At 39.4% G+C, this 13362-nt stretch overlaps 1 protein-coding gene across 1 annotated transcript in view; it reads left to right on the top strand.

Annotated features, from left to right (window-relative positions):
* Positions 1–10720, top strand: part of LOC108229908 (PDZ domain-containing RING finger protein 4-like) — a 63371-nt gene extending 52651 nt beyond the window's left edge. The window contains exons 5-8 of the mRNA XM_017405628.3: positions 760–822; positions 2579–2680; positions 3854–3982; positions 5170–10720. Coding sequence (XP_017261117.1) covers positions 760–822; positions 2579–2680; positions 3854–3982; positions 5170–6642 — 1767 coding nt within the window. The 3' untranslated portion in view covers positions 6643–10720. The remainder of the gene's footprint in view (positions 1–759; positions 823–2578; positions 2681–3853; positions 3983–5169) is intronic.
* The last annotated feature ends 2642 nt before the right edge of the window (positions 10721–13362 follow it).

Here is a 13362-nt window from a genome sequence, read left to right as displayed (position 1 = left end):
GCTCGGAAAAACACATCCCCACATGTTAACAACGAATTAAACAATTGCAACGGCTGGAAAAAGTGCGGGGGATATAGGACATACATAAGGGAAGTGGGGGACATGTCCCACACATACCCCGGTTATGCCTTTGCTTGGGGGTGCTACGGGGGTGCTATGACTTTTCCAGGGGGAGCTATAGCACCCCCTAGCGCCCCCCTGGCGCAGCCAGTGCCTTGAACAGATAATGGAATAACCATTGAAAACTCGTCTCTCAGCTGCAGAACATATACACAGAGCATCCTCTACTCTTTCCTGTCTTTAACCCATTCCTGTACAGGGACCTTGCTCCAGTTTAATGAGTGTTGCTCGGTGTGGTAGTAAACTATCATGAAGGTGGAGTATGTCTGTACCTTAGTGACTTCAGAGTTCTAGTCTGTGAAGAGAAAGTGAAACAAATGGCCTCAAACACCAGCTGATTGGGAAATGAAAACGTGTCCTGCCCTCTTGTTGACTAGCATTAGTCACAGGAAGAGCAGGTGCAACATGTGCCGGGGTTAACTTACAGGCTGGAGATGATTCATGCACGTGACTGTGCTAAATCAACTTGCTGAAAGTAAAACAGGCATGACGGACAGCTTTTGGGATCATCTGTGATGATCTGTTGGCCACTAACCATCTAAACATGTCTAGCTGATGGCTCTTACTTAAACAAAATGTTTATTATTACAAATCAAAAGCATTTTCAGATTCATCATTTTGTGCATTTTACTTCAACAGGTCTGTCCAAACAGCATTGCTGCCAGAGATGGACGCATCCGAGAGGGGGATCGCATTTTACAGGTGCAGTAACACACACGCTGGCCTTTGGTTTAAAACACCCCTGTTCTTTATCTTGTTGAATTCACCCATTTTCCTCCAGTATGAGAGCACATTTATTTTTAATGGCAGCACATTATTGGGGGAACATGCCCCCGCTGTGGCTGTTAAGGGGGAAGAAATGCCCCCCTGGCTGTTTTAGTTACCGACTCAGCACCAACAGGGGTTTTTTAAGAGTTCTGCTTCAGGATGGCGCTACGCCGCAGCTCACTGCCTCCCGTGCAATAGCTCATAGGCTGTGACTGCTATTAGTCTCTGACTTCATCTTCAGCTGAGAGCAGAGAGCAGGATTTGTCAAGCCTTATGGCTGGATGATGCTCCATCTGAGGATTCCAGGGTGGGTGATTGTTTTAAAAATAAAGAAGTAACGACCTCTAGATTTATTGTCAGGACTTCATTAATAAGTTTACTTTTACCCTTTGCTACATGTGTATTTCCTACAAAGCTACAAACAATCCTATATCATACACGTATTTAACTATATTAATTTAAATTCACATTTTTACCAGATACAGCAACATTGACAGCTAATTATAGTGTTTTTCAGTCTCTGGCGATGGTGGCAACTTCAAGCATATAAGAAGCAAATAGCTGTTATTACTTCAGCAGATATTAGAGTAGATGTGTGGAGTGGAGACTGGTCTAATTGCCTAATTGAATATACCATGAGTGGTGCGGCTGACTTGAACCAGGACCAGGCGTGTGCGCGTACTGTATGTGCGAGGCAGACCAGTGCTTCGGCCCCATTATCCACCCATGACAGGGCCATTATTCTACAGGCAGAAAGATGGAAGCCACCTGTCAGTGGCTGGTTAATTGTGCAACTAGATGCATGTACACTGTGGATACTTTGGTGAACACCACGGCTCCATCTGCCACCTCATTCATAATAACTGCCTGGAACCCGGTTCAAATTATGGAGAAGCATTGAGTGTTTACAGTTTCTTCCGAAAAGGATGGCATTAATGTGCAGTAGTGTTTTAATTGTGATACTTTGTTATTCACAAGAGCAAGTGTGTTTGTGTGTTTCGTACCTGTGCTTGACTTAAAGGTATAATTCAGATCCTTTGAGGTGAGGCTCAGTGAAAAAGTTATGTACAATCAATATCTTACCTGTGGTAGATAAGCCTTTAAATGGCCTCAGTTTGGAGAAATAGTTTAATTCTTACCTGATTAAAGAGCTAAAACCTAGTCAAAATAAAAGTGGATTGCTGTCATCTTAAAGCAACTCCAGTCTAAAAACTTTCACAGCCATTCATGCAAATTTTATGTTTTAATGTTTTACACCACTGTCTTCTTCACAATACATTATTATTTTAGCTGATATGTTATAATAATCCTACCAGACATGCCCCAGGCTGCTCTGGTAGTGCTACAGCTGGCTTTTGCTTCCACCATTTGAACTTGCAATAAGTATAAAAAAATTATAATTACATGCACAGTACAATGCAAAATTGACAGTAAAGTGTATGTTTATAAAATAGCATTGGCATGAACCTGTTTTTTTTGTTTTGTTTTGTTTGTTTTTGTACTTTGGGGCTGTCTGCCCCAAGCCGACTAGTCATTAGCTTGTCATTATGGTCAAAATTAAACTCAATTTCTCTAACGGGTAATATATTTGTTGTTCGTAAGTTTTCCACAGAACCAACATTTTAAAAGATCCAGACTATTGCTTTAATATTTTGTGTGGTAAACATGCCTTTTATTGTTGTTTTTTCAGATTAATGGCCAAGATGTACAAGACAGAGAAGAAGCAATGGCTGCACTGTCCAGTGATGACTGCAGGAACATTATACTGCTGGTTGCAAGACCCGAGATGCAGGTTAAAAATGAAACCACCACACTCGTACATCAAGCTTTAAACTGATTAAAAGACCAACACTTTATACAGAGAAGGCCTAGCAGTCCTTAAAGGAATGCATATCGTCCTCTGCCTTTAATGCCAGAGTTACAAAAAACTGTAAGATCTTCCATCAGTCCATTTTCTTTACCTGCTTCTTCTTTCCGGTCATGGAGAGCTGGTGTCTATCTCCAGCCATCACTGTGCGAGAGGTGGGGTACACCCGGGACAGGGCCTGTAAGATCAGGTTATGTTGAAATAATTTTAGTGTTAAATTCATTTTTATGTTGGCTAAGGTCAGTTAGCTGGGGCAGCAAGTGATTTCTCACTGACTTTTGTTTTGTTTTTTTTAAATCTGCCCAGTGATTTATGAGAAATTTTGCTAACATGCAGACAAGTACACAGTCACGGTCAGAAACATTATCGCCTGCCTTCAGCAGCAGTTGATAATTAGTCCTGAAGGTTTGGTATTAAGCAGAATTTTTGCTCAGTGGAAACCTTCAGCTTTCTTGGGTGGCTGACCACTCCCCTCCCACTGAGTACACAACCTCTCCCGGTGGAAAACACCACTGAAACACCTCATCATGTTTTATTTTTATGTTGCACCACTGTAATTGACTTCCAGTGGTAAGCCATAAAAGCTAATGGCATGCTAATGTGGAGTGAGTTCAAGCCTGAGGCCAATGACGAGGAAGTGGAAGGACTCTGCCGCAGTGCAGATGAGCAGGAAGCAGTAGTAGGCTCTTTGTAATTAAATGGGTCTTATAGTAGTAAATGTGAAGTCATCAGATATAGATGCCATTTGGTTCATATCAAACAGACTGATGGATGGGCAAAAGGAAAAAGGTCAAAAGTGGTGATTTTATGGCTGTTAAACTGGATTGGTTTGACTTAAAGATTGACAGTTTTGTTGGTCACAAACAGAGGAGCTGTCTATCCAACACTTGCAGTTTCTCATTTTAAAACCAAGCAGAGAATTTATTCAGGAAATCCCATTTGTGCATCCATTTGGAAAAACCAACTATTTGTTTTGAGACATTGTGTTGTCACAAGATCTGAGCTGTGAAAAATAACACTTTCCCCCTTTTTTCGCCCCATTCTCCCCCTTTTCCATATGCTTTCCTTATTTATTTATTTATTTTTTGCCATTCCCAGCTGGAAGAGGCCTGGCTGGACGATGAGCATAGTGAGTTCCTGGAGCAGCTGAAGATGGAAATGCTGGAGGAGCAGCAGAGAGAGGAGATGGAATTAGCTGCCTTACAAGAGGAGCAGGAGAAGCAGCAGGTACGGTCTTTCTGCAGTTTGTTTAATGAAATAAAGCAACTCTAAAAAGTGAAGAAAAGATGGTGAAAAATAGACTAATAATTGCCAGTTTTAGTTGCATAGCTGTGGTCAGCATAAACTTTTGCTCATACAAGAGATGGCATAAACACTTATGACTTTTATGCAATGCTGAGTGCATACAAGCTTTCTCCTGTGAATTAGGATAAAAGAATATGTGGATGAACGTTTATGACAGAAGATGATTGAACTATTTTAATTCCAAACATTGCAAATCATAATCTGAAATTCTCTTTTGCTGCTATTAGAGCATACCACAAAAACTCCATATGAATAGAACTTCAAAGATGTGGCAGAAAGAAAAGACAATTACAGATGTAAGAAGGGGCTTGTAACACAATGGCCAACATGCTTTTCTGACTTATTTTGAGTGCAGCTGGCCTTAAAATCTCATTTGGTCTATATTTTCCCAACACAATGAAGTTAGAAGACACTGATAACATTTCATTTTGTTTGTTTCTGTCTGTCAGATAACATTAAATCAATTACCAAATTGCTCTATTTATTCTATGAAAAAGCATGATGTTGAAACAGAAAAGCTGCTCCTCCAAATGTTTCCTGTCATTTCAAAAGTGAAAGGTTTCACAGTAATTTCTAGTTAATGCTGCTCAATAGTTCAAAGTCTCTCTAGAACATTATTGGGCAAGAGGCAGATAAATTTAGCATCTGATTAGTTTACTAAGGAGCCCTATTGCAATACATGCAGAATGAAGCCCTGTATTTTAGAAAAATATTTTTTTAAGTTTTGAAAAATGCATTACCTTCTCTTAAATGATGCCATCTGGTTAACTATATATGTTGTTCAAAAATCTGTAACCTATAATGAACCGTGCCATGTTCTGAAACGCATACCTATCACAAACACTGACTTTAGAACTTTACACTGATGAAAGAACGCATGCGATTCCTACTTTTCAAAACTATTTACAATTTTTTAAAATCAAAATCCTGTCACATTTAATTGCAGTTCCACTTCAGGGCCCAAGATCAAAATGATTCAAAAGACATCTTTAGCCTGTGGTATTACAAACTTTTTTGGAGTTATTTGCAATTAAATGTGTAAATCAGTTAGTGTGATTATTATTATTTTTATTACAATGATGAGTAATATTATTTTTAATTCATTTCAGAGAGAAGAAGATGACAGGCCCACCTGTTCAACTCTTCCTTACTATAAGGACAGCGTGCGAAGTCTAAAAGACAGAATGGAAAGCTCAGACCATAATGTCTTGGCCAAAATCCAGAGACGTCTTTCTCGGTGCCTGAGGGACAGTCAGGACACACACTGTAGCACTAGTACCACTCGGCTGGAGGACAAACAGGATGAGGACAATGATGAGACCGAGGGTGATCGTTTCCAGCAGCTCTTGGAGCTAAAGTGTCAGATACGAAACAGCGGCGAGTACGACCTGTTCTACAGCCGCCGCAGCACCATCGAGTGTAACATGGGGGAGCAGAGCGACATACAGCATGAGCTACGAATGCTCAACGAAGAGCTGCGAAGCATCGAGCTCGAGTGTCAAAACATCATGCAAGCCCATAAGCTTCGGAAGGGTCAGCAGTCTCCTTTAACTGGACGTTCTGCTCCCTCGGTCAAAAATCAAAGCCCCAACCATGGAGAGTCCACAAAAGGTAAGCTGGTAGACATTAATGAGAGGCTGGAGAAATCTGACAAGGACAGTTCCAGTGCCTATAACACTGCAGAGAGTTCACGGAGCACCCCTTTGGCAATGGACCGCTCCCCAGAGCACTCACTCCAGAGAGTGGTGAGTCTCACCAACCAGAGGAACCTCTGCAGCGGTCTTGCTGCGGGTCACTCTCTGAGCCCAAGCCCCATCCCGGCCTGCCGTGCCCCAGTCCCAGGCAAAGGCAGCAGCCCTGACCACAGCAATCCTTCCGAAACAGAACAAACTCCTCAGGCTGAGCAGGACAGCAAGGGCAAATTAAAGCAATGCACTTCCCGGATTCCTTACTTCTCTCCTTCCCACAGTTCCCAGCAGAGGCAGGTCAACATCCCAGCTCATGCCCGCCACTATCAAAGCTACATGCAACTGATCCAGCAGCGCTCAGCTGTGGAGTACGCTCAGAGCCAGCTCAGCCTGCTAAGTGTCTGCAAAGAGCCCCAGAGACCCATTAATGAGCCCAAGATGGAGTGGAAGGTTAAGATCCGCAGCGACGGCACCCGCTACATCACCAAGAGGCCCGTGAGAGATAAGATCCTGAGGGAGCGTGCCTTAAAGATTAAAGAGGAGCGAAGTGGGGGAATGACCACGGATGATGACGCAATGAGCGAAATGAAGATGGGGAGATACTGGAGTAAAGAGGAGAGGAAACAGCACCTGGTCAGGGCAAAAGAACAGAAGAGGAGGCGAGAGTTCATGCAGCGCAGTCGGCTGGAGAGTTTGAAGGAGAACCCTCAAAGCAGCAGCGAGGGCCGCAAGGAAGTCAGCATCATAGAGCTCAGCCACAAGAAGATGTTAAAGAAACGCAATAAGAAGATATTGGATAACTGGATGACAATTCAGGAGCTGATGACTCATGGTACTAAAGCCCCTGAGGGAGCAAAGGTGCACAATGCCTTCCTTTCAGTCACTACTGTATAAAACAACATACACACGAACTACCCCATGTGGTATGATATACTCGCCTCGTTAAATGTGGCGTTTTTAAAAGGACAGTAGACATACTTTTCACACTTTCTAATTCAAAAGGAAAAAAAAAACAGCATTTTCTTAAAGATTTTATCTGTGGCATCATGACATTTTGTGATGTTTTTCAAAGTTGTTTTTTTCACATCACTCTTTGGAGAACAAAAACTTTTCTAAGAAAGTACGAAAATACAATTATTTTAGTTTTTCACTCTGAACATTGTTTATCTTTTCAATTCTATTTTCATATTTATGTTGAAATTATAAGTCAAGCCAACTGTATGAGAAACTGAGTTTTTTTTTTCTCTCTCTCTTTGTGTATTTTTGTTTTTAGTGATGGGAAACAAGTGGAAACCCATCTTTCTTTTCTTACCTTTTGGGAATCTTATTATTTTTCTTTTATCATTTAAAATTGATTTTGTTTTTCGTATGAATTTAACACGTTCTAAACCTGCTTTACAAACTAAAATTTATGACATTCCTGTGTGAGTATGTGAAGCAGCTGAAACAATATCCAACAAGTTGAGTTTAACTAGCTATCATAATCATCATATATCATACGTTTTTGATTGCTTTTGTTTTGTTTTAAAATTAAATTAGGGTAAAAACCTACATTTTAAAAGGCACACATATCTTGCATTTTCAATCATGGCACTTTGTATATTTTTTTTTCCACAATGGAAGGTAGGAATAATCTTAACATAATACTTTTTGAATAAACAGCCAGCCAGACTGCAGTACAATGATTCATTTCTTATGTCAACAAACTCCAAAGCCAAATTTTAAAAAGATATAGATTTTTTTAAAATCAGTTTTACTTTACCTTACCTATTAGATGCAACTAATAAATATCTAGCAACAAATGTACAAGTTAACGCAGCCTTATACAGTACATTACTTTTCAGAAGACGTACCACAACATTGTATTGTTTCAGCTAGAACAGTCACAGGCAGAGGAGGGGTTTTTTAGAATGGTGAACTCTGTAAAACTATTAGACAAATGTTTTCAATCAAAAAAATGATTTGTCATGAACAGTTTTAAGTAAGAATGCTGTTAACTTCAAAGTCTTCATTTTTCAAAGAAACAAATTCAGCATTTTTTATTATTTGCAAACCTGTTTAATGCAGTTCAGGTGGGGACCTGGCTACACCCTGGACAGGTTGTCATTTAACTGTAGTGCAAAGGATATATAGAAAAACAGCCATGCATGCTCAGGTTGTTACCACCACGGTTAGCATCTTTGAACTGTGGGTTGAATCCAAAGCAGCTCAACAAAACCTACAATGTACCACAGTTTCTAGTTTTCTTGGTTTAAGGTTACATTTTGTTTATCACTGCTGTTCTGTTGTTGACTTTACTTCCTGTTTTGTAGTGTCTTTTCCCTTGTTTGCCACACCTGATCCTTACTTTTAAAGCAGCACACCTCTCAGCACTTACACACGTATTTGTAGCCCGTTTTCCATGTTTTAGTTGGGAGTTCTTTATGTTGTCTTAGTTCCAGGCCTGTGTTGTAGTTTGCCTCAGTTGACCTCTTTCTGTTTTTGTTTTTTTTATGTGTCCTTTTGTTTGATTCATCATTGAAGAGTGGTTTCATCTTTGCACTCCTGTCTCTGCACACTTATTTGCATTCAGGTCCTCTTTGCCCTTTACTACAAAGCAGTATTAGTGGCTTAGCAAAGTAACGTCAGGTTTAGGATTTTTAGTGCCAAAATGCTAATTCACTTGTTACCTGGGTATACTACTGCTGCTGTGATGTACTCACAACCTGTCCAGGGTGTCCCCTACCTCTCGCACAGTGACTGCTGGAGATCAGCACCAGCTGCCCCATGAATCGGAAAGAAAAAAAAAAGGTTAAACAAAATGGATGGATGGGTGTTATTGCAGGAACTTGTGCTGAAAACCTAACCTGCTCCAGAGTGACACATTGCTTCTCAACCAATCAATGTCATTAAAAAAAAATGGGGGAAAAAAAGAAAAGAAAAAATCCACTGGTGCATAACGGGAAGAGTTTTTTGTTCTCTCTCCCTGGTCTTACATCTTCATGACAGAGACTGAAGCAAAACCGAATACTTGCGTTACACTAAACAGTAGGTGATAAATCTAAAGTTTGTTCCTAAAAACTGTCTTAAAATCTGGAACTTTTTTTCAAGATAAATACCTCGTAACTATAAAACATTTCCTGCAGTCTGACCATAAAAAGGAGAGCGTCTGAGCGTAAGGTGCTTCGTGTTCACCAAACTGCCTGTCTGTACGTTCATGTTCAGTTCCACAGAGATCTCATAAAATGTTTAAGAAAGACTCATTAAAATCACGAGTTTAACTGGAACAAGAGTATTAAAAACAGAATAAAGTTCAAACTTTCATGTCTCAATAAAAGGCAACACCAGCAGCACAGTAATAAAAATAAAATAGTGGCCTTTGGGTTAGATCAACCCGGGCTTCATTGATGTGGCAGCAATATTGGTAAGCTTAATGAGTTGTTCATAATTCTGTTTTTTTAGGTTTCTTTCTTTGGTTCTCAGCTCTGCCTGTTTTACGTGAACGTGCAGTCAGAAGTTTTGGGTTGACTTACCGAGCTGATAATGGGCTTTGTTGTCTCACTGAGCAGGAATCTTTATTTTTAGTATTCGTTAAGCCAGATCTCTTAAAGAAAACCCTGGGTAAGTTGAACTTGCTTTGTAGTTTTGAGCACAAGTTACATGACCTAAAAAATTGAATCCAAAAGTAACGCTCCCTTTGCCACTGTTTCAGTTTTATGTTTAGATTTATGATTTGCCGCAGTTGAAATAAAATTGGCGAAATATCTGAACAAGAGATGAATATTTGGAAAACAGAACATTTGTGCTGTGACCCCCTTTTATTCTTTCATGAGAAAAATAAAAAAAACCTTGTAGGATTTAGAAATCAGTTATCTAGATTTTCTTTACAACAGAATGGGAACTAAAAAAAAAAAATTAATTTTAGCTGTTCATTCATTCAGTGTGCAGAGTTGTGACAGCTACTTTACAAAACCCAGGAGACTATTTCGTTTTACATAAGTTTTAAACACTTACAAGAAAACAAAACATCATCATGCATATTGTACGTCGACCTATATTGGAATTGTTTAGTCTGTGGGTTCCTTTTTGTCTGCACTAACTTCACCAACATCAAAATACTTCAACACACAAAAGAAATCATCAGCTGCATTTGATCAGGAAATGTGTCAAAGTCCAACTGAGAACAACAACACAAACCAACACTATTCATTTATATTTATTCTTTTTTATTTCCTTTACTTTCCTTTGAAAGTTGGTTTCAAATCCCTTTTTTTTCCAGACGTCTACTTTTTCTGATGTTCGAGAGATCAAACTGACAGCTCTACATTAACCTGCAGGATTGAGAAAACATTTTATATGCAGTTTGTTGTCTTTTACTATTGATTTGTTTTTCTACATACTCAGAATAGATAGAGCTGCCTGTAGCTTTTACACGCTGGTATTTTTTTACAGAAGTATTTAATCTCCTTGACTCATCATTGCCTTAAAAGCCAAACCTGAATGACGCATTGATGGAGCAACCTGTTTTCACACACATCCAATGAATCGTCTGTATAACTAGGTGCCACAGAGAGGGTTTATTCTGCCTTATTCATGAACCGTATAATTTCCCTTTCATTTTTATTTTGTTTGGCATCATTCAGAGACTTTCCGCTGATGCTTTTAATTATGTTTGCAGTCACAGAAAACTGGTGTTTGGATGATTGCCACTGAGCAGGACTCAGAACACTTTAGAACTGATGAAATCAACGGTTTGCCTTTTACCTAAAGTCTTTATAGTTCAGTATCTTGTACAGTATTCCTTCAAAATGCCTCATTTTTACCTGAAGCATTGTAAATTTCAAATTTAAACTAATTTCCTGTATGTTTTGAGTTCATGTCGATGGTCGAGTTTTGAGTAATGCATATGTGATGCATTTGTAGCAAGGTGAAATGTGTGATAAGGTGATCTTTGCAAAAGAAAAGAAAATAAATTATTGTTTTTTTGGTATGACGTTGCACTGATGTGTCTGCTTCTTTTAGAAGACCAGAATTCAGTGTATTTTGAAAGAGTTCCTTGAATGAATGAATACAGTTTTTAGTCAAACACTGAAAATAACATTATATGCAGTCTCGTGCAATATCATGAGATCTTGTGCAGCTGCTGAGAATATGTGCTGTGAATGACTTTCAGCTACAACCACATTTTAGATCAATATCTGTAAATTTGACAATTACAACCATTTTTATACAGGTCTATGTTAATTAGCTGTGGCGGCCATCATGAATTGAATTGGCTTCAACCATATAGAAGTCTAGGGTGGGCCATTTATATGGATACAACTTAATAAAATGGGAATGGTTGGTGATATTAATTTCCTGTTTGTGGCACATTAATATATGGGAGGGGGAAACTTTTCAAGATGGGTGGTGACCAAGGCGGCCATTTTGAAGTCGGCAATATTGGATCCAGCTTTTGTTTTTTTTCAATGGGAAGAGGGTCATGTGACAAATCAAACTTATTGAGAATTTCACAAGAAAAACAATGGTGTGCCTGGTTTTAACGTAACTTTATTCTTTCATGAGTTATTTACAAGTTTCTCGCCACTTATAAAATGTGTTCAAAGTGCTGCCCATTGTGTTGGATTGTCAATGCAAATGCAACCCTCTTCTTCCACTTCCACTTCCTGGAAAGTAGATTGGTAATCGTGGGCCAGTTGAATGCCCCCCTAAGGTCTCCTGATCTGACCTCCTTAGACTTTTATCTTTGGGGTCATCTGAAGGCAATTGTCTATGCTGTGAAGATACGAGATGTGCAGCACCTGAAACTACGGATACTGGAACCCTGTGCTAGCATTTCTCCTGCAGTGTTGCTATCAGTGTGTGAAGAGTTTTTTAATCACTTCTAAAATTTTCAGTAAAATCTATCCAGTGGTTCAAAGCTATTCTGCTAACAGACAAACAGGGTTGACACCAACAGGTAATCAAAAATTTTGAGGAATAGGTAGTACTTGGAGTATGTGTTTTGAATGACTCCCAGCTATTACCACACCAAACGTTAAAAAAAAATATAGCCATCTTTGTGTTTTCTAATGTCAGTTGGCTGTGGTGGCCATCTTGAATTGGGTTGGCCACAAAGGGTAATCATTTGTAGAGAAATATCCAATCCCTACTTTCTGGAAGTTTCATTAAAATCCATCCTGTGGTTCATGAGATACTTTGGTAACAAAGACTTAAGAATACACGCACAGACATAGGCAAATACATTGTCATCCGCCCTCGCCTTTCAGCAGCTTGTGATAACGACGCAGTGGCAGAACAAAGAACTGATCGGAAAAGGATGACGATGCTCCACTCGGCGGGGCTGACTTACCTCAGTTACCTAACAGACCCACTTAAAATTCAACTTCGGTGAAATGGTTGGTGTTAAGTGGGTGAAACGGAGCAACAGCAACATTCTATTTTAACAGTCATCTGTGACAATGCCGGAGGAGGGTGAATAAAGAAGGGAGTTGGAGAGGTGCGGTAGACAACAGTGTCACTTCACAGACATGAACGCTGCAAAGAAAAATAAGAGAAATCCGCAGCAGTCTCAGAGGAGTAAAGATCAGAGCAGTGAAATTAAACAGAATTACTCCTTCACCCGGCACTCATTCAGTCTACGATACCTCTCGAGGAGTGACTCGCGTTGAATGTTTTAACTTATTAAACAGAAGGAGATTTCAATTAAAATGTCCTTCCACTTGGATGGCTTTGTGTTCATTAAATCGGACCAACCACTTAATCATCAGCTTGGCCTTGTCATATGTAGGGAAGTACTACTGGGACTCTGGTGTCTGTATTATCTTTAGTTGTCAGGGTGCTAAACCTGAAATTGAGGTGTCATCAATACCATGTAGGCTTAAGAAGGTTCTGTGTGTTTTCTATTTTAACAGAACTTTTTCAATTATAAAAGAAGGAATGTATATCAGGAGGTTTCCCAGGAAGAAGGATTATAAAAAGGCATTTGTTTTGCTTTCTCTTCCATGAGTATTCTGTCCTTTCGTTATTCCAGCATCATTTATTTGCCACACTCTGATTTAGCAACATGATCTCACAACAGAAAGTATAATAGCTTTGTTGACTCATTGTGCAAAATGGTGCAATTTCATATTGAAGGCTCCAAAGTTTCCCAATGACTGCTTCATTCTGTCCCGTTTCTTTAGAGAGATGCAGCTTTTATCTTCGGCATCTCACTATGTGACGATCTGTGCTCAGACGTTTGTCACCATGTTCACATTCAGTTTGTTTCTACAAAGCTGCAGACATTTCACACTGTTTGTTTGGTCAAAAATGCATTCAGGGGCACAGGAATAATGGTCTGATTTAGACTTTTCTAGACATCACCAGTTCAAGACTTATTTTACACAATGGTCTTTAATGGGTTTTTGTTTGTTTGTTTTACCTTTCTATTTAATAATGTAGTACTTTGGAGTACTTTTTTTTCATTGTTGTATTGAGACTTGAGTTTGTATTTTGATTTAATTCTGTCGTTTTCAGTCGTTTGTGGCATTTAAAATCTCTGTCTGTGTGCCAGCCAAACATTAACATACAAACTGTTTTGGGGAAATAGACTCCTGTTGTCCCTCCAGTCCATTTTGTTTGCGCTCATTTGTT

Source organism: Kryptolebias marmoratus, linkage group LG11 (genome assembly GCF_001649575.2).
Source record: "Kryptolebias marmoratus isolate JLee-2015 linkage group LG11, ASM164957v2, whole genome shotgun sequence".
In the NCBI taxonomy this organism is placed as follows: Eukaryota; Metazoa; Chordata; class Actinopteri; order Cyprinodontiformes; family Rivulidae; genus Kryptolebias; species Kryptolebias marmoratus.
The sequence above is the reverse complement of the archived record's forward strand: the minus strand, read 5'-3'. Positions and strand labels throughout refer to the sequence as shown.